Consider the following 27,486-nt stretch of genomic DNA (forward strand, 5'->3'; position numbering starts at 1 on the left):
CTCTCGTCCTCAACATACAACTTAAGGCGAATAGTAGAATAAGACTACAGAATAATTTGAATGGAAATGGAATTTCCGTCGTAGTGTGGGTATTTTTGTAATCTATGGACATATTTTTGTAGAAAACTAATGTCAGATGAACTAAATTTACCGCCTTCTTCTGGTTCTTCTTCTGATTTACTGGGTATAAGTATAACTGCGCCGTATGTTTTTCTCGGACAATATATTTGGCATAAATAAAAATATCATGAAACCGTATCTCTTCAAAAATATTGTTCGTTAGGAAAGGTTTTTTAATTATAGACTCCTTTAAGCGAGTAGAGTAGTAGAAAATAAATATGAATTACACAATTACTCGCGTAAAAATCCCCGGTTTATATCACTCCTAAATTTATGGATCATGAAGATAATTATATAAGTAACGGAAGGATTAGTGAATCTAGAGCAAATTATTGAAAATAAGGCGATATGAAGAAGGAAACCGTACGCGTACTTATAATTTGAAATAGCTCCAGATTCAAAGAAATATTTGACGACACCAACCCAGAGAGGCAAGTATTAATAAAACAAAATGCGGAATGGCATATTAACAAAGCCAAAGTGAATATTTCAAAATTATCTTGATGAAGTTCGTTCGTTCGTTCTCTAATATGGCAGTGTATTTCAGCGATATTGTATTAACAGAAAATAATTTAAATCTCGTCGATCAGGGGCCATTTGTAGCTTTCTTGTGGCACATTTGATGACGTTGACCGCCTCGTAATCAAGTACCTGTGCCTCATGTATTGTGAGAATGTTGGATCTTTGTCAGTTGCCGTACTCTTTGTCGATGCCGCTATGTAGTCTTAGATGCAGAACTTTATTAATTTACTGGATGAGTATATGTCTCCGTAAGCTTCCCTAACACTGTATACTCTATGCATTGGGCATCTGTATGTACACAGCAGTTCTTGTTCTCTCCTCTCTCTCTCTCTCCGGGGGTTCCCAAGCAGATTAATTTAATTTCGTCTCCTCGCCAATAAAATAAATAACATATCTATTTTATTAAATTATTCTGATATTATACAATTTTCAAATATAGTTTTTTATATAATTGATAAAATCGATCAATTATTGCCAAAAATGCTCAGATAACAATTGTTATTTTTGATATTTATTTGGTTAGTTCTTAGAAATATGTAGTAAAATGTTATTGCCTTTGGTTATAAATATAATATAGTACATGAACGTAATTAAATAAAGGTATTTTTTTTTGTTATTGTAGATTAGATTAGTAGAAATTGGCTTCGATTTAAAAAAAATAGCATCATTTTATCACAACACTTTGTATATCAGACTTAGACAATGAAGGAAAACAAAGATATGTACTTGATAAGGGAGGATAGAAGTTTCAGAGAATCATTGAAACCTGGAGTGCTCAAAAGCTTAAAAAAGTGATATTTGTTGGTTCAGATTTTTGAAAACTTATGAAAGGCGAAACTTTAAGCTACATAGCACTTTGAAGAAGATAAAGCATGGGTGTGTTTCAAGAAGTTTTTAAAAAAGGCTGGGTAATAAGAAATAACTAGACTACATCCAATTGAGGGAAAATATGTTAGAAAATTCGATTACTCAAAAATCCATTTACTAAAATCTCACTTGGATTTATTTTTGGTCTTGGGGATAAAACGTCGTCTTGAGGCATAAACAACGCTTATTTTATATAAGGTGGGTGGACCATGGAAAGCCACGCTCCTTTGAATGCCAACTATTCAAAATTCGTAGTTATTGACATGTAAAGACATATTCCTTCTGCTATATACTAAGACGCATCAAAATCAAGGCCACAGATGCGGCGCTACTATTGTGGCTGTGCGATCTCATGTTTCGACAAAGTCTACCTTTGTCGTCGACGTTACAATTGTTAATCGCGCGCACAGAAAAACAAAGGTCTTTAGTTTAATAACGTATTATTAGCTCATATTTGTTACTGTAAATTATCGTACAAGGATATGTTTATGGTATTTCAGAAAAATAAAATAGTTTTGCCTCGATATAAGTTAAAATATTGGTAGTGTTCTTAGGAAAGCCGTTGGTTCCTTATAATGGCCAATCAAAAATTTGACGGTTGGCCTTGCTAGGATACATGGGCCTTACAAGGAACTTCTACAAACCATATAACATATGAACAGTTACTTTTTAGTTATAAATACGTACCGTTACAGTTAAAACAATGTTTTATGTTTATCATATTTTTATTTATAAGATTTATTAACTTTTTTAAGTCATATTGAATAGACTCTTTTTCAAAATTATTTTGACAAAACAATTAGAAGAGGATTTATCACAGCGAGTCAAACGTTTTGCAAAACTGGGTGTACCGCTTATGCTTAAATTTATCAGGAAATAAGCCTTTTTATTTTGTAAGAGGTTTAAAATGAAGAACACTTTCAATATGTATGCACAAGAATGGCCGGACACAAATGGCTCAATATTGGCTCGAAACTCATCTATTTCAAAAAGAAAACCCCAGCTAATGAATCCAGCTAGAGGTCAAAAAATGAATAAGCCCAATGTAAAACACAATTTTGAAGAATCTCACTTCTTAAATAAAATAATTGATAATAATTGTTAGTTTGATTTTCGTAGGAACATTTTGGCCTTACAAAAGAAGTCCATTTTAGGTTAAAAAATGTTTTTTTAATTTTATTATATAACGCGTTAGCAAGTTATTTGATGTCAATATAATACTCATTACTACTATTTTTAAATAATTCCCATAAATATATTCTTAGTTATAGGATGGTGTTCAAGTAATGATATTTATCATCTATAAAAATCGTTGAGTTTTTTATAGATGATAAATACATATTGAGCATTTAATGTTTGGCTTAACTGAAAGAGCTTATGATGTTATTTTAGTAAAAGCAGATATATCAATTATTACAATTCTATTTTTAAGTTAAACGACTGATGTATAATATTCGCCTTGTTTGGAGCCGTGTTCCTTGCAAAGCCATTTGGAAGAGCTTCATAAAACTTAATTTTAATAAAACTTGATTAAAGCTAGCTTAAAAAAAAGTGATTTATGTGGTGCACAATAAAACAAAGTATTACTTAAAAATTTGGTTCCCTCATTTAAGGTGGCCTTCCATGGCCCACCTACGTTATTTCTAAAAAACCTTACGTGTTAAAAAATAAAACAATAGCATATTCGAATTCAGCTCATTAAAATTACATAATATAGACACTTTATAAGCAAACAATTTGCAAAAAAGTCAATTTTGCATTCCTTCAAATTAATAACTATAACTATATCTACTAATAACTTATCTAAGTTTTGTAATATAATTTTTAGAAGTAGGTTTCTTTTCCAACGATTCTAAAGTAGCCTCTGTCGAATTCTGTGTACCTATACTTCCATAAGTATACGTGACGACTTAACCTGTCTCGTATTTTTGTTTTGATTTAATTACCATTTCTGGTATCCCACAAATTTGGTAAATTTTACAAGTCTAACATTTTGATCCATACATTACTTTTATTAATGTTCATTGTTAAGTGATAGGTTGACGAAGATGTAGCGTGTTGGACAAGCAACGTGTCCCGAGCGTAACTGGCATATTGAATCAATTGCTCTAAAACACACGAATGCTCAAGCTTCTCGCATCGCATGCAATAAGCTTTACAACTTTTTGACTCAAATATCACAGTATCTCTATTCAAAAGTCTTCGACCAGCGTATGTTCAGTGATGACATTAAATAGAGACGAGGTCGCTTACTAGCCGCCTCATAAGAAGGTTCAAAGTCATCAAATCAACGATATCCGCCGGTGAACCAAAATAACCGACATAGAATGAAGAATTGCCGGAAGACGCAGCAATCTGAAACTGAAACTGACGATCTTGCGAGGGTCGCGGATAGTCTCTGGGTACGGGTAAGACCGGCCGTTGTGGAGATCCTTTCGGAAGGTCTTTGTCAAGCAGTGGACGTCTTCCGCCGTAGATGATGTAGTTTCTCGCATAAAAACTGTATACGCATACCACATGGCACATTTAAGTATGCACAAGCCACATTATTTCGACATCGTCGTCGTGTTCCTAATTATTTAACGTAAACGATTTGTCTTATTATCGATTTTTTTTTCACAAGAACTTCCGTTAGGTCATCGCCTTTCATGGGTATGACAATTCTCATCACCCATTTTTATTTTATTTTATTAAATGAATAGATATTATTATAAAACATACTTGTTGTTGTCACAATACCTATAGTCTATTTCAATCTCCGGAAGACAAAAGCCAACCTAAATAAATAAACAATATTCGATAGTTATATGTAGGTCGAATTTGAATAGGATATAAATAAGTGGATTCGGGAAAAAATTGCGTTTGTCGGAAATTTGGAAGTAGAATTAAATTGGTTATAACTAGTTAAGTGTTTTAGTGTTGTAAAATATATATAACACTATTGCTGAGCTATTAGGAAATCGCATTATTCTTCCACGATTGGAATATACTAAAATAAAGATATATCCTATTTAAATGACAAAATGCTTAATTATATTTCAGCAAAGCTACATATAAATTTTAAATTTTAATAAAAAAAGCAACACATAGTTTTCAAGTATTTTTTGTTTCTTTGCCAATAAGGTTACGATCTTTTAAAAGTATTCTATGCATAATATTTTTTCATAAAAGTTGTTCTGGAATTAAGAGCCGTTATGCCAGATTAGCCGTTTTCATAACATTTTAGTCTCTTTTTAATAGAATGTTTAGAAAAAATCCAAAATAAACATTACTGGTATTTTAACAAGTTATTTCTGAAAGCACTACATAAACGAGCCTATAGAATGTATTGATAAAAAAAAATGTATTCCTATATAATTTTTGAGAAAAAATAGGAATGAAAACCAGTGTAAAATTGCAATATTAAGCTTGAAACTTCATGTTATTTCTACAAAACTATATTGTTAACGGAATACTCATGCAAATTTAAAGTTTAAGTCTTTGTATAGGTATAGTGCGGTTAAGACGTTTTGATCTAAACTATTTATGTAGTCATTTTAACTTACATTAAATTTTTTATATATAAAAAAAAAAAATTATAACATATTTTAACGACTAAAAAAATGAGGTTATTAGGTACATTAAATACCATCTACCTTGAATTAAAAAAAAAACCATACGAACTCATAGTTTAGTTGCTATTTATAATTAGACTACCTATCAGTGTCTATAAAGGTAATATTTTTTTTGTACAATTTTCGTATCATATACAACAGTTTATTATTTTACACAAAGTTTTTATTGTTTATTATAATTATTTCAGTAATTTATTATGATTCGTATGTCATTTTATTTTCTGTACAATTGGAAATAAAACCCATAGAAAATATATACGGAATAAATAATGTAACAGTATCACAATGCTTTATATCGATTGGCTTAACTATATAGTTGTGCTTATACACGTACACTACGATACACGCAAACAAGCTTAAAAAAATACAGATACTGAGAAGCGGAAATTAGAATAAGCGCTCTTAACTTTTAAAGTAGTTACAATAAAGATCTTAGTTTATAGAAAACCTCACGCCATAGAGTTATGCGTTTATGTAATAATCTGGTTAGTAAATTTTACCTAAAAACCTTTAATCTCTCTTCATTCCGTGTGCATAAACCGCTCTTTTATTTTAACACTTGCATTTTAACCGAAAATAGCACTAACAAATGTAAATCAAGTAACCTCACTATCTGGAATCGTTCTCTTTCTTATCGATCATATTATTATGTGAGTAGTCTTGATTTTATTTAGTATATGTATCTATGTATTTATCAATTCTAATAAAAACCGTCGTAGTTTAAAATAAGTATTTATCACGATCTTAATTTTAATATTGTATGGAAAATAAATTGTAAAGGAATTAAAAACCTTGTTTTATAATACATGTAGGCGGACAAGCAAAGGAGCCATTATGGTTAGTGGTAACCACCGCCCTTAGACAATGGCGCTGTAAGAAATATTAACCATTCCTTACATCGTCATTGCGCCACCAACTTTGAGAACTAATAATATGTTATGTCCCGTGTGTCTGTAGTTAGCACCAATGTGCATGGGCGGTGGTGACCACTTACCTTAAGGTGGCCCTACATAGGCGAACGCCTACATATATCATAAAAAAGAAGAAGATTTACTTTAACCACTCGTAAAGGTTACACGTGAACCGAGATTCATCTTAACTTAGCAAATTAAACTTTAACTTTAGCACAACAAGTGCTCTAGCTATATACAAAAACATATTTGAATGGGCAAATTCCGATGGTACCAGAGTTGACCATCATTGGGAGGCGCTCTCAATAGCATGGCGGCCGGGTTTTTTGTACCCTGGATTAAGATGGACCTGATCAAGCGTTTTTTTTTAAAAAACAACACATATGTATATTTCCTTAGATCCATGAGTATAAAACAAATAAGATTGAAACGAAACAAAAACAATAAAAAAATCATCCAAAAAAGCACACTTGTTACAATAACTAGGAATAAAAATGATCTTTATATGTAGTCGAAAGTTTAAGTTTAATTTTATGTTTGAATTTTTGTGTATTTCTGTAAAATTATGTAATACTTTAGATAGGTAATGTATTTTTTTATTACGCTACAAGGACGTTGTTCTTAAATTTCTTCATAAAAGTTTGAATTTATGTATAGGTTGGTAGTTCTCAATAAAGTCACAATATTGTCCAAAAAATATATTTTATTGTAGTAGACAACACGAGGATGCGCGCCCGGCGCCCAGCCTGCCCCGCGCGCGCTTCCCACAACAACGCTTCGCTATCTACGTCCATCTCTCTGTTTTAATAATTGGAATAATTTATTTAATAATTACAACGTTTTTTTATCTGTCCATATTTTAACATTAGATATACCTAACTTCGTCTTGTATAACTTGGTGTAAGAACAGCCTTCAGAAATTGAAAAAAAGTGGCGCAATATGCGCCTCACAGCACTGTTTCCATTTCGACCCGCGTTCGCTCCCTGTGAACCAACAGAATAAGTTAACCTAATAATACGGCAAATTTTTCAGGATTTGTGAAACTTCAGAAATTAAGTAAGGATGACCGCTTTTGTTTACTTATGCCAAGTTTGAAATTAATAGATGGTAATAAAAAAAGCTGCGTTTATTAGACAACATATCAATTATGCATCCTGACTCTAGAAATTTATTAGCAGTTCCAGAATGACAGAAGTTACATATGAATAGGTCAGAATTTGCTGTGACAATTTGAAATCTCTTTGTAGGCTCAGAGCCTTCGACAGACCTGGCGCGGAGGTCCCCGCAGGAGAGCGGGCGGTCGAGATCGGGCAGTAGATCGGCGGGCGCGTGTAGCGTCCGCGGCCGCGTGGTATCGTGTGGTCGGCCCGCGGCTAGCAGTGCGGCAGCCGAGGCTAGCCTGCGCGGCGGCGGCTGCAGCCCGTGCGCCGCCAGCGCCGCTGCCAATTGCCGCGCGCGTGCTACTGCCGCATCACGCTCATGTCGTGCGCGCCATACCTGCTCAAGTTACGATGATTTCTTTATTGCAACTTCTTCAATTTAATATTAACAACAATTTGTTGTTTAATTTGTACCTGAGCGGCACAGATGGCAGAGCGGCAGTGACCACGTTTACCGGGACCAAAACCTCGCGCCGCCGCTTCCACGACGGCACCATGGAATGTTAATGATTGTCCTGAAAAAGGAATAAACTTAAATTGTTACAATAACTTAATAATAATTTCATTAAAAGTATCATTATAAGCTTCGTTCCATCGACTGCCAAAATAAGCCGAACGTCGGGAACACTCTGGGTCAGTAGTGTGGAGTAAAGTCAAGAGGAAAGAAGAGGTTAAAGGAAGAAGTTAAGAGGAAGTAAGACTGCCCGTAACAATCTACCTAATGTTTTGTATTTCTAGTGCAATAAAGAATTTCACACATAATACACCCACACCATCTCGTCACAGTTACAAGTATTTTAAAACGTTATTTTTTGGAGTACTAGATATTTTCTGTTTCCCATCACTAGCTCGTCTGTCAAAAAGATCAAGCTAACTTGTACAGCGTATAAGACGATGAAGATTTTAACATTGAATTGGCCTTCGTATAAGAATACCGCGTGGAAAGAAGACGGACTCTACTGGCTTTCACAGTCTTTCTTGACCATGGGGTTAAGGAGGCCTTTTCTGCTTTGTTTCTCTTAATAATATAATATTAAAGGCTCTTGCTTATGTCAACCGTCCTGCTCTTATTGACCTCTCCGGAATTAAATAGTTGTGATGACGGCAAAATCCCTATTGACCCAACACTGATCCTCTAAAAACAGGGATTTACTTTTATAACGGCAAAACTTTGTAATGAAAACAAAGGCGGAAAAAATAAAACTTAGTATTATAATTAAATATAATTTACCCATTGATAATGATACGAGAGCACAGCATGAGCTGGCGCTGGAGGCCGCGAGATGCTCCCGCATATAGCGAAAGTATACGTGCTCGAGCAGCAACAGCAGCGCCGCTAGCAGGATGCCAGCCATCAGCAGCAGAAACGCAGATAAGAACTGCTCTAGTGCTAACGGATCTGACGATTTGTGCTCCTGTTTGTTCGGCTTACACGTGCCCGTCATCCAGTACCTGCGCCCCAATAGTTATGTGAGTGTGTCATTCGAGGAATTTTTACTATTGGTTATTTTAATAATATAGCCAATTACTATTCAAACGCTAGCGTCAACAGTCATGTATGAAATATGAATATGTCATTGTAAATAACATTTTAAATTATTTGCATTATATATAATATAAGTCTTTGTATTAACAGTACCTGTAGCACAGTTTATACTTTTACCTTATTCTCTAATTGTGGTGTAAAATATACTAAAATATTTTTCAAATTTTTTAATTATATCAACATAGACTTATTCACTATTTTGTGTTAATATCTTAATTTATAGCGTTTATTGCAAAAGATTCTACAAGAAGATTAAAATTTGGATAGTAATCACTATTTCATTCTCTACAAAAGTAAAATTTGTGTCTTAAATAGTACCTACTGGTAAGCCATCGATCATAATATCTGTATAACACCTACTAAAGATGCCATAACATGCGTCTATTAATTCATTTTAGTAGAAAATTCAAAGATTCTGTATCGTACCTATGTTTAAAAAATAATTAGCAAATATGCTTAACTTTTTTAGTATTGGAAAGATAAAGAATGTATTATCAAATTTGTTACGAACATAACAAGGAGGTTATTGAGGTTATTGAAAATTGATCTTTATAGAAAAATCAAAATATCTATGATTCGATAAATTTTAAAGTATGCAAAAAGTCTATGTGTATGTGGCCTATGTGTATGTGGTCACAGTAGTAAACATGTATACAGAGTATTAAGAAATTGTTAGGAATATTGTTAGTAATTAGTAAAAAATTATTAAAATTAACTATGTCTAAATCTCATTGTTTATGATAGATTGGAGGCTATGCCGGAGTTCTCTGAAGTAATAATCACTATATAGTGTAATTAGTAACTAAGCAAAATCAAGAACTCATTAGTGATAATAATACAAAAATATATATCGTAGAAGATGGAGAAGATACGACTATAGGAGCAGGGAGAAACGCATAAACGACATCACCGGCACCGCTCTCTTTTCGTTCCTGCACTGTGAGTGCACTTAGTGAGGCCGTTAATCTGTCGGTTAATTTTCGAATGTATAGTATTGTTAGTAGCTAAGTATTTTGGAAAAGATTTGATTTTTTTTTTTGTGAAATATTGTGTTCGATTTGTACAGTTATAAAAACATTTCTGATCTAATTTCTAAGAATATATTATTATTTTATTATGTATTTTTAAATTTTTTATTTTACGTTGTTTAAAAATGCAAACAATTTGTTAAAGTAATAGTCTAATGAAAAGGGAAATATTGTGAGTCGTATTTATAAAATATTATGATAATGAAAGATAAATTACATAAATTACGGAAAATTTAGAATTATTAAGGAATATGATAAACCTGATAATAGATGATTAATTTGATAATTAATAATTGGATACTTGTAATTAAAACTGGTTCGATGTAATTTGAGTCAGATGAGTAGCACATACTTAGAAGTAGAAGACTAAACAAAGTTATTAATGCAATCAAAAAGCAAAGTTGCAAAATAAGTAAAGCCTACCTGCGTAACCGCTCTAGGTCACCATTGGAGCGTAAATCAAGTAACCTCTTATTAAACATGCTCAGATATTTAGAATTTCGCGTAAACGCTAATCCATAGCCAGACATCGCGTACCACGAGCCTACTGTTAACAACCGGCAGTCCTCATCCTACAAAAATAATAAAACTAACGTTAGTATAGTGCAGCTGCTGAAGAAATATGATTGACTAAACTTTAATATCCCGCAGACTTACTTGTGATACTAGGTAGTCCAAAACAGTACCATCGTATATAAATGCATCCAGTTCTCCGGTAAGAACACCCGTTACGCCCGCACTCACTGTGCTGCGATTATATCTGAAAATTATTAAAAGTGTCTAAAAAGAGTAGAGAAGAAATACTAAATTTATAAACGATAAAAAAAAATTAAATTAATTTTGACAAAAATAAAATCAAATAAGAAGACAGCAAATTTGAATAATAATAATAATGTCACATACAGCTATGCAAGAAAGATCACTTAGATTGCGAAATGGTTATCGTTCTCCAATGAATTGTATAATTCTGCCAATAGAGCAGATTATGATCACACTACTACTAATTACTGGTAAGTCATGAACGATACTCACGAGGCCATGTATGCATGTGGCTCGGGGAAGTACTTGGCAAGAGTGGCGTCTGTGTGCGACCACGGTACGGTGCCGAACTTGAGGGCGGGTCTCTGCGACAGTGGACGCGCGATGCGAGGGTCGTCGAGCCCGCTCAACTCGTGAAACTCCTCCCGTGTGATCATGAACGCGGCCAGGTTCGCAGTGTATATCGCGAGAAACACAACCGCGAACATCGCCCACATGTTTGTCATAAAGCGAGCTGTGAAGCCGCGTGGCGAGTCCACGTGGACCGATGCCTGTTCGTGATTAAAAACAAAGTCGTGTGTGTATTGCTGTTGAGTCCGATATGAAATATATATTACACATCGTACTCAATCTAGTTCTACTTAAACTAAATAATAAAAAATGATGATTATGATTTACCTGAAATAACACTGCCCATACGATCCAGTATGTTCGACATAGCGAAAATCTGTTTTGAGGTATCCGTTTTGAATTAAGTCCGGTGGAGCAATCGAAACCACTTGGAGAGAGCCATTCGAAAAAGAATATTGAAAATGTTGCTGCTTGTATTGCAACTGCTCCGACTAACATCCACGATGCTGTGTCGAAGGGCTCCAGGAAAGCGGTTGGCGATATTATGCCTGTACGTTTTGCAACCACTATAGCAACTCCCGTTTCCATAAAAGGTACACTAAAATCCACTACAGCTTCACGGTCTGAATTTATTATAAGTGATGTTAATACCTATAAAAAGCAGATTAAATATAATATAGTAAAATAAGATATTAACAATGTTAATCTTGACTAATTATTTATAAGCTTACCATATCAGTTTTTTTGTTTACAAGTTCCGATATAAGACCATTCCACTTGCCGTGATGTAATGTTCCCCATCGGCCATCTTCGACGCGAACTAATTCGTATGTAAATCCAAGTTGTTCAGCTAGTTGTTGTAATAGATCGATACAAAATCCGCTACAGCATTGATACAGTGAACTATTTCTGTGCGCTGTACCCGCTTCTAATCTAAAGTCAAATTGAAATAAAACGTTTCAAGAAGCACATAAGCGTAAAGAGCTCAATTAATATATTTGTATTGAAGATATTTACCCAGCAACTTCGACGTCAGGTGCTACGCGACAAATTACACCTCGGTCCAATGAGCAGCGCCCACTAACCGGATCAGGCGGAGCGAGGTTAATGTATGGAGGTTCTTCGAGAAAAGTTATACGCATATGAAATTTTTCTGGAACTCCTTGAGGAGGGGTATGAAGCCCACCTGGCCAAACTATATCCTTTATTACTAATCTTTCTTTGGGATAAGAGTTCCACGTCCCAATTTCTTCCCATACAAGCTAAAATAACAAAAACTCTTTTAAAACAGTCTACGACGATTTATTATTTACCAACGGTGAAAGTTTTATATTGTTATTACCTGATCACCTAATGTAGGTCTTAAGTTCATTATTTTCAGTTCGACCGCTCGAAGTTCTCCATCTGGAGTGAATTCTATGCTTGGCTTGCTCGATTCGCCTTCCACACTGACGTTTCGCAAATGTCGATAAAACCTTTCCCCGGTGGACCATCTCGCCTCTCCGGTACCCACTCCGCTACAAGAAAGTCTAGTACCGAGAGGATATCGAATATTTTCCGGTTCAGAGACATATGACTCCACACCGTAGGCAAATACTTTAACTGCTGTCGCTATCTCAGCGATAATGGAGGAACTCGATGTATCAAAATGAACACCTAAAATTAAAAAATTACCAGTGCTATCAAATAATAAATGCATATAATATATTTATGTAAAAACAAGTGTAAATAGTTGTATATTTTTTATGGCATAGATTAGCGGACGAGCGAGAGTATGTGGTCACCACCGCCCACAGACAATGGCGCTATAAGAAATATTAAACATTCCTTACATCGCCAAGATGTTATGTCCCTTGTGCCTGTAGTTACACTGGCTCACTCACCCTTCAAACCGGAACAAAACAATACTGAGTACTGTTGTTTCGTGGTAGAATATCTGATGAATGGGTGGTTCCACCCCAGAAAAAATACGTCAAACGAGAACTAAATATAAAAGGTATGCTCAACGCTCATCCTTTGAAGAGGTGACCATGGATTAAACAGGATGTCGTAAAGAAAACATAGCATTTTAGTATCCCTGCAGAGTCATAGAGTAAGCCATATAAGTTTAGCTCGAAAATTGAAAATATTGTTAAATTTACGGAGCTCAAAAATGGGCATTATTCAGAAGTGAAGAAGAAGAAGAATAAAGGCTTGGACAGACGGAAGTACTAAAAGTATATTAAAGAATGAAGGGAAGTCATTGCTAAAGTCAAGACTCCGATTTTTTATTTTTTCGTGAGTGTAGTAGTGCTGTTGGCCCTACTGACCTTTACAGCGTCACCGGGCGTTCGGGCGAGTACTAGACTCAGCCCTGTAAGACTCCGATTTTTTACTTGTGTCTATATAGCAACGCTACGCCATTATATACCTCAAAAGGAATATTATGTGAAGATTAGCATTTACGGCTAAATAACGGCAATATTAATAGTGCCTTGTGACAGAGCTATTAACAAATTGAATGTAGGCAATCTTATTTTTATTTTTTACATTGGACTAGGCTAACCATACGATTGTATCATACGATACTTACCTAATAAAACCTAAACATGTAGGTATATTTTATTGATGATATGGTACAGCTACAAATATTACTTTTTAATTCTTCCGAAGGATTAAATAATATTAGAGAAATATTTTTAACAGTATGTTTTACTATAGATGATATAAAATTGTAACATACCTAGCATTCCAACTGGAAATTTATTTGGTTGTTGCATCGAACCAAGAACACTCTGTGTAACGATCCAAACAAAATTTTCTCCAGTCAGATGAAGGTCTCCAGCTGATGACAATATATCAGCAGCTTCTTCTTGTGTAGCATACAATAGCATTACGCGCGCTTCACTCGTTACCAATTCGTTCAAAACAGCTGCTTTCTTTTTTTTTACTACAACCGCATTGAGTATTGTAAATTTAAATCGGTCCTGTAAATATTCAAAAATTTGAAACTTAACATAATTAATATCAATTTAATTTTTCAAGTATACAAATTAAATGAAATTGAAAATCATACTTGAAGTGCTGTAACTCTCTCTCTGACAGCTTGTATGAAATCATCATGCCCAGCAATAGCTGATGTGACGACGCTAAATTGATGCCACTTGTATCTCTCGAGTATAGAGAGCATGGCTGCCGTCTGATGCTCAATCGTTGGCGCCAATTGAAGCCGTAAAGATGCATGAGAGGCATGTTTCTCAAGACCGCTGTTATCAGCATTCCATGCAATAACCTACAGAATGTGTAACATTTTTATGAATTTACAAATTTTTAATTAGTTTTTTTTATTCAAAGTTAGATATTATGTCAAATAGAATTTTACCGGTATGCCAAGGTATCCGGCCAGTTGAAGAAAATATTGCGCAGAGGCAGTGGAACGCCCATATTGTTCATGATTCATAAGATATAGTATTGCAGACACGTTCACTGCTAAAAATTCCTTACACAGCGAGTCCAAGATAGCTGTAAGTATTTAAATTGAATGTAATAAACATGTTTAATGCATATTCAGGCAGATAAGAAAGTCGAGACCATTAAAATTTTCATAATATTATTCTTGCTGTTTTCTAAATAACTATAAATAATTTTCAAATCGTAATTTGACAATGGCAACATATAAGATCAAATATATACTGGTTTTTTTTTTAATTTAATTAAAATAAAAAAACAGTATATATATGACATTATTGATGGTATGATAAATATAATAGATAGCGATTGTGTAAAAGTTTTCAGTGACATTATTTTTATTTTTTTATAATAGTAGTATATATTTAATTTAATTTAACTAAAAGATTTCACATGTAGGTATTTCAAACTGTCGAAGTGCAAAAATACCATGAATTTAATAGTTATTCTAGTTGAAATAGTTAAATATAATTAAAACATCTCAACCTATTCATATTGTAATTTTTCCTGGCTTCTCACGTGTCATACCATATTTCTCGAGCAGATGTTACCAGTTAGGTCACCCATAATAAAGAGTAGCATTAAACTTAACTAATGTTGCGACAAATTAAATTGCTTGCGTTTTTTCCTATTTCCTTTTACACATTGATGTATCGTTCTTAAAATAATTCCCACGTTTAACAACCGTACCAATTACTTAAATTAAGCAATGATTTGTTTTGTAGCTTAAACAATGATTGTTATTTAGGAAAAAAATAACAGGTAATTTTATTTATTTTTGTTCTCGCATTCATTTTTTTTAAAACAAGGGTAGTTTTTGAATTAGTATTTATATATATAATATAGCTCCTACTTAAGTAGTATTATTATGAAAATAATAACATTTACGATCGACATAAAATAAAGTTATATTAATAGCGAAAGCTTAGACGAAAGATTATACGCCTTTAATTAAAATAATATTTTTAAATTTTTTTTATTATATGTTGCATAATATATATATATATCTATTTGTCAATTTTATATCCGCACATTTACATTGATTCATAGTAAGATCATTACGCAATAATTTTTAGCTTCATAATTATATTATTTGAATAATCACTTACACATAGGACTAGGCGTAAGGCCCTGCATAGAAAGCGTAACGTTTAGGCGCACATGTGAAAAAAGTTTGAGTTTTCGCGGCAGTTTGGATAGAGCCGCCTTCTCAGCTCTAGTATAGTCGCGTGCACCAAAGGCTTTGTGGGGCACGACAAGGGCGGCAGTGATTACAGATGGTGCTCGAGGGGCCTGAGGTGCTGGTGAAGTTCGCGGGCGCCTCAGTCCATCAACGCCAAGACGCACGCCACCTCCACGTGCGCCTTCTCGGCCACCGGCACCTGTCGCGCTGCTACCCACTTTGATGCCACCGCCACGCTCCGCCGCCGCTCCCGTCGCCGCTAATGCGCCTAGCGCCGCCAGCGCCATCAGCGCTGTGCGCGCATGCATCTTCTTCTTTGATGCTATAAACATATTCATGCTTTAATTTTGAGATATAAATTTCCATTTTGTTTCTTAGTTGTATGTTAGTTGTTTTTCCTAATCTTATTTAACTCAGAATGCGGTGATTGATGAAATAATACTATAGATATCAAAGTACTCAGCGAATATTAATATACAAGCTACAGAGTCGACCGCGTTAAAAAGTACTGCTCTACCACTGTAAGTCGTAAAGCTTTGTATAGTTGTCCTTTATTAATACATGGTCTCAGCTACGTAGACTTACTTCATTATTTATTAATAATTTATGTATGTATGTATTTTTGTGTATTATTTTCTTTGCGCTATTTCACTCCATTAACTTCGAATTTATATTCTAATATATAATATATATTATCTACATTCTAGCTATAGAAATGGTCCCGATATGGTTCTTGATAGCCTCGTAAAAGGATATCAAAATTTCGATATCCTGCTATGTGGTATAATTTCAAATTACTGATACTGCACTATCCGCACTTTCTTTACGGCATTTATTACGTTCGACGGCGTTCTATACTGTTGCTGGTTCTTTAGTGATAGATATAATTAGATTTTTTTCTATGTATCATTTCATCTAGTTTCTTTGTACCCTGTCGATCCAATCATTTCCGAAAATTTTCAGGATTGCCAAGTCTTGTCCTTAACTGTCAGCAACTACCTTTATATTTTGCAGGACCAATAGGACTCTTTACGATATTGTACTCATACATCTGGCCACTGATATTAGTGGATAGATGGAAGCTATCGCTATTATAGAATGTGAAAGTAGAAATAATACTATACATGTTATAGAATTGAGCCATATCCTTCTTAATAGCTCGATAGAATTATAGAACACATTTAAACTATATATGCGTTTTGATTTATGGCCGGAATTGTAGGGGGTGACTTTCTTCTGTCATCAAGAGTGAAGTTGGATGCGAACAGAGAGCTTTCTTTTTCGCTGTAAAAGGTTGCGATGGAAAAGAAGTTTTTTTTTTATTATGACACAAATGTGTCGTATAATAAAACTAGTTTATTGGCATTTTACGGAATATTTCAAAGGCACACTGATTTTTTTTTTTACAATAGGAAAATTAGACAGGAAATGGAAAAAACATTGTACTCCATCGATTTAGCTAATGAATTCCATTAACCCATCGTGAAAATGTACCTTTTAAAAGCTACATTGAAAAGGTTCCTTTTTCAAGATAAATTTTGATAAAGGTGAGGTGAAAAGTAGTAAAATTGTCTATGTAATAAATCTCATTGTCATATGTAATAAATATGATAGAAAGCTATGTAGAGTGAGGTCTATACTCGAGGAGTCACTGGTAATAATTATAGTGTAATTAGTAGTTAAAAAAGATAATTACTCTATAAAGATAATAATACACTACTACTACAGATCTATCAGTCACAGACGACTTAACGAGGGCAAGCCGGCCTTCAAACAGGCTACAGCACGGTAGACCACGTCCATACTGTTTGGCAGATTGTGCAGAACATCGAAGAGTACAATCAACCGCTTTGTATGGCTTTTGTGAATAACGAAAAAGCCTTTGATACTATCGAAACCTTGACAGTGTTCAAGGCTCTGCAGATATAATATCGATTGAAAATATATCGAATTGAGGTATCTGTATAGCGCTACATCAAGATTGTCCAAATCCAGCATCTTAAGATGAAGGCAATAAAACTGCACAGATGGGTGAGACAAGAGGATGTTCTACAAAACTGTTAACGTCCGTGGTAATTAATAACACATTGGAAAACGTCTTCAAGACACTGAATTGTGTTGGATTTGGAGTCAATGTAAACGGCAAGTTTATCTCACATCTTCGATTTGTCGTCGATATCGTCGTCATTGCAGAGTAGCTGGAACAGCTTACCGAATTGCAGTGAAGCCTACGCGAGTCTACCCGGCGCGGCGTGTCGGTTGGACAATACTAAGGTCATGAACATGACGTGCGTTGCGTACCGGGACTGATATAAGTCGAAGGGAAACCTCCCGAAGTCATACAGTTCGGTAGAAACAACTTTGAAAGGGAAACCAAAGTATTCGTTTGGGATGGGTAACATTGCAACTTTCGTCAAGTCTTTATATGTCTTAAAATAAGACTATATCACGTTTTACGTACTAGACTCGGCTATGCTCGGCGTATCTTAAAGGATAAAATCAGTAATGGACCGATGGCCGTTAGTCCCGGGCTGGTTAATTTTTCGCTCAGAAGATCGGAATTGCGATTCTAAATGTTGCTAGCGTTCTAATTTATATACTTAGTAACTATTTTTGATTTTTATTTGTATATAGTTAAGTACTGAATGTAAATAATTCTTTTGTAAATACATATCTATACTAACACTATAAAAGTGAAAGTTTTTGTCACTAAACTGGTTCTATTAGTTTCATTTGAAAACAAGTGTATGTATTTTTTGAAAGATTTAGTCCCACTGAAGCGACGAATAATAGAATAATGTGTAAGAATTTAATTGAGTGACGGGATCAAGAGATAAAAAAAGATATATTTTAGAGTATGGTATTAATGAAGTTAAAAATAGTATTGAGAGACAGTACTCCATATTACGTTACCGGTATATTTTGCAACAAGCCAAGCAGGGGTCATCAACTATGATACGATTCCTGCGTTCATGCGGGTAATTACGGACCCATTTGCTGTTGAAAAACTACTTTTTCTAAGACTTTAAATTGAAGAGTCAAGTCACGAAAAGAAAGATAGAGGTACTAGGATAGGTACTACATCATGTCACCACTAATGTCGTCACTATCGATGGAGTTGGATGAGATGATGCTGCTTTAACAAATATGATAATATTCATTGAATTGATTGAAATAAACGTTAGATTTTAGAAATGACCGAACTTATTTTGGACAATTTATAGAACTTAAACACTGAACGCTGACTAGTTGGTTAAAAAAATTTTCCAAGGATTTGAAGAATACATTTCAAAACTGGATTTTCTTCTCGAATGTAGCTAGTGATAATTGAAATATGTCAAAGTGGCAAATTTAATTCAGAAATAATGCCAAAAATGCTATTATATTTGTCATTTATTGTGATGTGTGTGTATCGAAAAAATATTTCATAAATTATTTTTATTTAATTTTTTCTTCATTTATTTAAATTCCAATAAAATCCCTTTACTCATAATCGAATTATCTGAAAACATACGAGCATTCCATTTATATCATTATGTTCATTTCATTTACAATTTTTAAGTAATACTTTGTTTTATTGTGTACCATATAAATCACTTTTTATTAAGCTAGCTTTAATGGGCTTGCAAGGAACACGGCTCCAAACAAGGCCAATATTATACATCAGTCGTTTGACTTAAAAATAGAATTGTAACAATTGATATATCTGCTTTTACTAAAATTACATAATAAGCTCTTTCATTTAAGCGAAACATTAAATGCTCAATATGTTTTTATCATCTATAAAAAACTCAACGAACATTAGTTGAACACCATCCTATAACTAAGAATATATTAATGGGAATTATTTAAAAATAGTAGTAATGAGTATCTATTATATTGACATCAAATAACTTGCTAACGCGTTTTATAATAAAATTTAAAACTTTTTTTTAACTAAAATGGCCTTCTTATGGGTCCGTTCTTTGTAAGGCCAAAATGTTCCTAAGAAGGCCAAACTAACAATTATTATCAATAACTTTTTTTAAGAAGTGTAATTCTTGAAAATGTTGTTTTACAATGGGCTTATTCATTTTTTGAGTTCTAGCTGGGTTCATTAGCTGGGGTTTTCTGTTTGAAATGGCTTTCGAGCCAAAAACATATTGAGCCATTTGTATCCAGCCATTCTTGTGCATACATATTGAAAGTGTTCTAGATTTTAAACCCCTTACAAAATAAAAAGGCTTGCTTCCTGATAAATTTAGGCGTAAGCGGTACATCCAGTTTTGCAAAACGTTTGATTCGCTGTGATAAATCCTCTTCTAATTGTTTTGTCAAAATAATTTTAAAAACGAGTATTCAATATGACTTAAAAAATTTAATAAACCTTATAAATAAAAATATTATAAATATAAAACATTGTTTTATCTACAACGGTGCGTCTTTATAAATAAAAAGTAACTGTTCATATGTTATATGGTTTAGAGAAGTTCCTTGTAAGGCCCATGTACCCTAGCAAGGCCAACCGTCAAATTTTTGATTGGCCTTATAAGGAACCAACGACTTTCCTAAGAATACTACCAATATTTTAACTTATATCGAGGCAAAACTATTTTATTTTTCTGAAATACCATAAACATGTCCTTATACGATCATTTACAGTAACAAATATGAGCTAATAATACGTTATTAAACTAAAAACCTTTGTTTTTCTGTGCGCGCGATTAACAATTGTAACGTCGACGACAAAGTCTACGAAGCATGAGATCGCATAGCCACAATAGCAGCACATGTGACTTGCCGTTGCACCTGTGGCCTTGATTTTGATGCATCTTAGTGTATAGCAGAAGGAATATGTCTTTACATGTCAATAACTACGAATTTTCAATAGTTGGCCTTCAAAGGAGCGTGGCCTTCCATGGTCCACCCACCTTATGTCAAATTATAAAACTATTTAGAGTCAATTTGACATTCAAACAATACCTTGCTATGTATGCGAAACAACGTATTACAGGGAACTAACAATATGCCGTTTAGTCTCGGGAGAATGCACACAAGTCCACATAGGTACTCTAATCTCAAGAACTCTTGACAGTAACTCCACCACAAAGGTCCCAAAGAGTCGATTGCTCATCTACTAGTTTAAGTGATGTAGGAGTAACTACATACATACATATAATATGATGAAGCAATTGAACGTCATTTTATTTAAATGTTATTGCCGATTGGAAGAAGTTTTGTTGTAAAAGATTTATACTAACACAAATTATTTTGTATTCCTTTTAATATTATACTCCATCAAAAACTGTTGAGGTTATTTTTTCAAATGCAGAACAAATAATAATGTTTTTCAAACGACAACGTGCCTGGATTTATAATCAAAATTTACCCTATGAAATGAAAGCCACATCAATACTAAGCGGTCTCACGGATAAAGTGAGCAAACAATGTATAGTATTTTTCAATTTCTATGAAACACTTAAATTTCTTCCACTTAATAAAATTAAACTTGGAACGAAGACCTATTCAAAAAAGGTCTTTTGACGTGAATGGTTTTTTTTGTACTTTCAACACTCTATCGTAATCGTATGTAGTCGTATGAATTGGAAGAAAATGAATTTATACCATATAAAATACATAAAAATAACACGTATCAATGAGTAGTGACTCTGCCCTTAATTTATTTATCGTCTACAATATTACAGTCTTTTAATGTTTAATTCACCTTATTAATTAAATATTGTAATCGAAATATTATTAAACTTAATAAGTATTTGCGTGCTTTTATTATGGATGCGAATACGATGACCAAGGCATGACGAGGAAGGATAAACTTTGCGGAGACAGAAGCTTGTGTTACAAGTTTGTTTTACAAACTCGTGTTTATGCAATTGCCACTATTTCTATCAAAATAATCAATATTGTTGTAAATAGAATGTGATGTAATTGTAAGTATTCCATCTATGTTAAAAACATTTCAAAGTAGTCTGTAGAGACTACTTTGAAATTTCAATCGTATCCTTGACAATCGTAAATTGCAGTTCTTTTTTTAATGAAAGATTGTTTTTATGTCTCCAGTGTTATCGAATAGTAGGTATAATATACTAAAATACTTGAGATAATTTGAAAATATCAGGAATAGATTATTTTTTTCTGAAAATAAGAGGAGCTCAGTGCTTAAAGTTCGAATCCCATCACGATTTCAAAATCAGTGAAGTATTTTTAAGTAATAATTCATCAGTTTTATGCCACATTATGTATGTTAAAAAAATCAAAAATATAGTATTTTATTAGAAATACGAAGAAAATTCGTTCAGTATCAACTATCAGCTGTTTTGGAGCGAATGCAGGTCACGCGCGTCGACGCATAAATAAAGACTACAAGCAATGTATTCGATAGACGCTATGACGAGCGACGCGATCGCTTAATAATTTATTTATGATTTGTTATAGTTTAGAATATTCATTAGAATAAGGTTTCTAGTTATTATTGGGTTCTTTTGCAAATAATAAACCGAACTGAAATTATACTTTTGTATAAATAGTAATATACATATTGTAGAGATCACATCGCTCCTAATCTTATGAGACTATAATATCTCTGACTGATATCCCTTTTCTCTCTTACCAGGTGTACAACTGGGAACGTTCTTTTGTGCCGTGGACTGAGGTCTGCGTTTAAGTCAGAGAGAATATTTGCTATCGTCGTCTCGGAAGCCTTGAAAGGGGCCTATTCATTAGCTGGCTGGGCGTTGACTACGAGGATCATCAATGAATGTATGCGTTCCTACATAGGTCCCATAATGGTAATACCGTAACTGATCGACTTGTTGAACACATCTGGCTACAGATTTCATGCTACTTTAGGAACTCTTCATTCTGTACTCTGCAATACCCACGGGTTGCGAGTTCCAGTCTTGGTTTGGTCGCTTCTGCAAAACAGATTCTTTCCAAAAGTGCTACCAAGATGCAAGTATTACCAAGATTGTGCTTAAAATACAGAAAAGAAAACAACACTGTCTTAAGGTCAAAGGACCTTTCCTTTACCATTCTCGCACAACCATTCTGTGGAACCAGCTTTCGCCGGCGGTTTTCACAAACCTATACGACTTCCTTCTCTCCGGGAACGTTCAAGTAATAGACTACATATTTAAGACCAACAATGCACCTGCAAGCCTTCCGGTGTTGCAGTTGCCCACGATGGTACTTACGTTCCATCAGGTGAAAGTTGTGAGTACTTATGCACGCGCGTGAGCAGTTCAACTTCTTCAGCGTAATTAAAATAATAAACAATGATTATAACAATACATCTTCTTCCTTCACCACTACAATAATACTCTTTAAAAAATTTAAACATTCAAAATCTTATATATATCTTATATATATACAAAATAACCCGACTGATTGATTCATCATCGCCGAGCGTAAACAATTAAAGTTAGGGCTATGAAATTTGGTGAGTAGGATCGTTTTATTGAGTAGACACCCCCTAAGGAAGGAATTTTGGAAATTGTACCCCTAAGGGGTGAAATAGGGGTTGAAAGTTTGTATGGAAGTCCGTCATTTTTTAAGTTAGAAACATGAAACTTCATTTTTGGGATACTGATTAAAAATGAGTAGATATGTATTTAAGCGTTTCTGGATATTCTACTTCTAAGGGATGAATAGAGGTTGAAATTTCGTATATAGGATAGTCTTTGACGAGAGAGCGAGACGCGAGAGAGATTGTCGTGTCAATAATGTTACTGGGAAATTTAAGACCTCCAACGGCACCAGACTTATAGTAACGGCACTCTATCGTAATGTCATAGGTTACATTTATCGCTGGATGTGCTAAAGGTGAAACAGTGTATATTCCGCGAATATCTTTGATACCATCAGAATATCCCTTTAATTTCAAGAAAAGACTGCTTCGCCATGACAATTAAAATAGCACAAGGTCAAATCTTTAAAATGGCCGGAGTAGACCTAAGAGACGACTGTTTTTCGCATGGACAGTTCTAAATAGCCCTTTTCGAGAGTGAGCTCTACGAGCAGTCTGATGGATCTAGCCCACGAATGTCGAACCACAAACCTGGTATCTAAAGAGGTCTTAAATTAACATAATATTTTAAATTATTCTGTAATATAATAAATTTCCACGCGAGAAAAGCTGCGGGCAGCTAGTTTAACATATTTTATTAGGTTTAGCGATTAACTTTATGTAGTGTTCACATGTGCGCATGCATTATAAGAATTCACTCTCATAATTTTGTCATAACACGCCAAAAGAAGTATAACTTCACAAAAAATACGTAAATAATCAAAGACGACTTTGAGCTTTATTTCAAATCAATGTTGTTTATTTAGGATTTAGGGATTAAGAAATAGATTTATGATTAAGGTTTAGTTGATTAGGAACTTGTTTTTGGCTAGTAATATGTAATATAAATAAATCGACAAAATTATTGGTATTTACTTATTTTAGTCCTTAAAATAACTATGTTGAAATACATTTTATAAAAATTAAACAACAAATTTTTCCAGAGAAATATTAAATGGTCTCAAAAGTTCATAAAAGTTAGTAAATTGAATTATTTTAAAAATAAAAAAAGTTTGACAATCGCTTTCTGTTTAATAAAAGCACGGCCGAAGCCGAGAGTTTAAACCTTAGTTTGCAATAAAGTCTATATACTTTTTTATACATAAAACAAACTCTCGTTAGACTAACATAAGACACTGTCCATTAACACAACTATATTACGAGAGCGATTTTATAAGTACTTAGCCTAGAAATTAAAAAGTTTTCATAACGACACAAAATAATTTATATTTTTCGACGTTGTCTCCTAAAATCTCTTAAACTTATCTCATCAATGTTCTAAAGCATTATGCCATTATTGTATAACTTTTTTCTAAGGCTGAAAAATTAGTTTACATCTGACTTAAATAGAGTCTGTCTCAATAAACAAGTGTCCAGTTTAGAGGATAAGTAGGTGATATAAGATGGTAGCGGAAATAAATTGTAAGACAATTCAGTTGATTCGGATAAATTTAATCGCCAGTCAGATAAAACTACATCCTGCACTTTTGTGTTTATTTAACAGTGACTGTTGGCAATGCGGATATTCATTTTGCACACTCATTATAAAATAAAATCCTAAACCATTTTTAATGTAGTATCAACAACTTTTTGAAATTATTTAATCGATTTGGATGATATAAAAACTATTAAACTATTATAGTTCCATTTTTATTTATTTTTTTCATATGTCAAAAAAAATTCAATTCCTTACGTACTATTTTCAGAAATTCAGAATATCATATTTATTAAACTGTCATTCTTGTATTACTTATTTGACGATTTAGATTATTAAACTTTATTAACTTTAATAATACAATCTGTATTGATATTGAATTATAAATCTTGTTTAACTACTCCTTGATATAGTCAAGTATGTATATCATGTACATATATAGTACATATGTATTATTTTTTTATTAAAAGTATCCAGTATAAACTCTACTCATATATAACCTTCTGGCATTCTGTCAAATATACTTAATAGATAATGTCTTACCTAAGATGATGCGATGTTTTTAAGGATTTTACATATTCCTAAGAAAGACATATGTACATGAATCACATCAGCACATCACTAGTTTCGTAGATCATCAGTACACCTAAGATAGTAGGTACCGCAGCTAACATTACCGCTAATTTATTACATTTAGTCATATATAAGTTCAATTCAAATTAATTGACCCAAAGTATCAAGAAAAGAATGAAAAATAAAAATAATAATGTATGTATATTATTAGTATTAAAATTAATGATTTTGTAATTTTATTCCGTTTTAAGTTAGAAATATAAATATGTAGTCTTAATATTTTCCTTTTGCAAAAATATAAAAACTCTATACCTGTGTAACTAATATGCTAACTTGAATTTCTATACATGATATTGATTTTGATTATATTCCGGATAAAATAGATTACTATATCATTCCACTCTCGCTACTAGACTCTCGACTCGACTTACTTACGTGCTAGACTCTCGACTACAGATATGTTTCTCTTTAGTACTTGTAAAATCGTTTATAAATAAATCCAGTTGATTTATATTTCACTTTTTGATGCTTTTTATTTATTTCTGAAGTCGGTATATTTGTTTATAATTAGCTATTTTCTTTCAAAAGCTAACTAGTAGAAGGAATTTAATGAATACTGAAAATATCAGGCAGAGAGTAGCAGATAAACGAGTAAGTATGGTTATTTAAGTTTTTATGTCTCTACAACAATATTGATAAACATAAACATATAGTGGCATGCCTTTTATTCTGCGCCATATTATATTTTTATAAAAAGGGTTACAAATTTCTAATTTAAGCTTCTAGGTAAGCTCCAATCACCATATTTTTTACCGCCAAACAACAATATTTTATATTGCTGTGGTCAAGTTTAAAGAGTGAGTATGATAGTACACAGGCACGAGGGAAATCTCAGACCCCGTAGAGTGTAGCACAGTGATGATGCAAGAACTGTTTGATATTTTTTAAAGTGCTAAGTAATACTTATAGCAAGAGGAATAAATTATTATTTTTTTGAAAAGAAAATTATCCATAACCTAATTTATAATACAACTAGCTTTGCTGATGCCGATGGGATTTCCCACCGGAATCATCAGTTAGGGACCCACCGAAATAACATTAGTATTAGAGTTTTTGGTAATCTGTGTTCAGTCGCTTCGCTAGGATAATCAAAATAAGTAAGTCTTCATTTTAAAATCCTGACTAATATTTATAAACAACAATAAAACTTATATAATGGTACATTTACAAAAATATTACTCAGACAAAGTAGGTATAAAACCAATTGGGCACTAAAAATGGCGCAATTGTATAAGCTGTAAAAATATAATCCACACAAGAAGTCTTCGATCCATAACGATATTACAACTAATTCTCCAAAAACCCAACTATAACACAATCAAACAGACTGGTTTTTGTTTTTTCATATAAAAAAGTAACAGAGTAAGTAATGTTAATATCTATATAGTTAGGTACATCACATTATTAAGGACACGTCCGTTTAACGATGTGTAAATATATAGTATGTATATATATTCGTTTACTGGGGCTCCGGCGCCACCGTTTCACGAGATAAAACTAGGTACCTATAGAACAAGTTGCCAATATTTATATATGTAAGTATAGCATACATAAGAACATATGTATGTGCCATATTTTAGATATTCGATCAATTAAATAGAAATCTTTGAATTTAGTATTATTTATTTACAGAAAAAAACTGATCTCCGTTCATTGAAAATATCAAATTGAATCGATTCAAACCAAATACATAGTTACATGAGGATAAAATATTTTAATTGAAAAATCATAGATTTGATAACGTTTTTTCAAAATCAAGTGTGTTATATGGCCTTTTATTCCTGTGTCAAGGTATTATTCAATATTGCCATCGATATTGAACATAGAATATTTTTTTGAAAAGCTGGATAAATACACATATAAGTTTTTTAATTTACAGTACCTATAAGCGCGGTAAGCGGCGGTGGCAGTGGCAGCGGCGGCGGCGCGGCAGCGTGCTGTGAGCTATGCACATATATTTCGAAGGCGGCGGGCCGACATGGGGTCGTTCTAGGACGGACAGTGGCGTGGCCGCCGCAGCGCGAGTACCACGCGTGTTTACGTAAGCGCCACGCCCCGAGCCACGCTCCGGCGGTGAGGGGCGCGGCGCAAAGCGCGAAGCTTTACCGGTCGCCGAGCGCCGACTGACGCACCCTTATCCCTCGCGCGCAGCTCTTTAACGCGCTTGCGCCAGTAACTTACAACCTCTACGCCTCCTATTATATAACCGTCTACAAAGCCCTGTTAACTGAGCATTGACTACTCACTTCACAACCGAAAGCTGTGATTAAATACAATAACCCATTACAATAGCTTCAAAATCATATTACACGAATAGTGGGTTAGCAATAGCGGTTAATAATTATATA

At 33.6% G+C, this 27,486-nt stretch overlaps 1 protein-coding gene across 2 annotated transcripts; it reads right to left on the reverse strand.

Moving 5' to 3' along the window:
* Nucleotides 1-6,717: 6,717 nt before the first annotated feature.
* On the reverse strand, nucleotides 6,718-27,251 carry Nmdar2 (NMDA receptor 2). 2 transcript variants are annotated; one of them, XR_003369269.2, is made up of 17 exons: nucleotides 27,021-27,251; nucleotides 15,436-15,831; nucleotides 14,241-14,380; nucleotides 13,935-14,150; nucleotides 13,602-13,845; nucleotides 12,222-12,535; nucleotides 11,897-12,141; nucleotides 11,611-11,812; nucleotides 11,207-11,530; nucleotides 10,802-11,079; nucleotides 10,427-10,529; nucleotides 10,193-10,341; nucleotides 8,427-8,647; nucleotides 7,610-7,710; nucleotides 7,303-7,532; nucleotides 6,910-7,018; nucleotides 6,718-6,832 (listed from the first exon to the last, which is right to left on the reverse strand). XR_003369269.2 is itself a non-coding variant. In XM_026643336.2 (16 exons), exons 2-16 carry the CDS (start codon nucleotides 15,815-15,817, stop codon nucleotides 6,982-6,984), a joined length of 3,186 nt encoding a protein of 1,061 aa, XP_026499121.1. In that variant the 5' UTR covers nucleotides 15,818-15,831; nucleotides 27,021-27,251; the 3' UTR covers nucleotides 6,718-6,981. The 2 variants fall into 2 exon arrangements, 1 of the variants encoding a protein (XP_026499121.1); XM_026643336.2 differs by having other exon boundaries at nucleotides 6,718-7,018.
* Between the last annotated feature and the right edge of the window lie 235 nt (nucleotides 27,252-27,486).

This window comes from Vanessa tameamea, chromosome 16, assembly GCF_037043105.1.
Source record: "Vanessa tameamea isolate UH-Manoa-2023 chromosome 16, ilVanTame1 primary haplotype, whole genome shotgun sequence".
NCBI lineage: Eukaryota > Metazoa > Arthropoda > Insecta > Lepidoptera > Nymphalidae > Vanessa > Vanessa tameamea.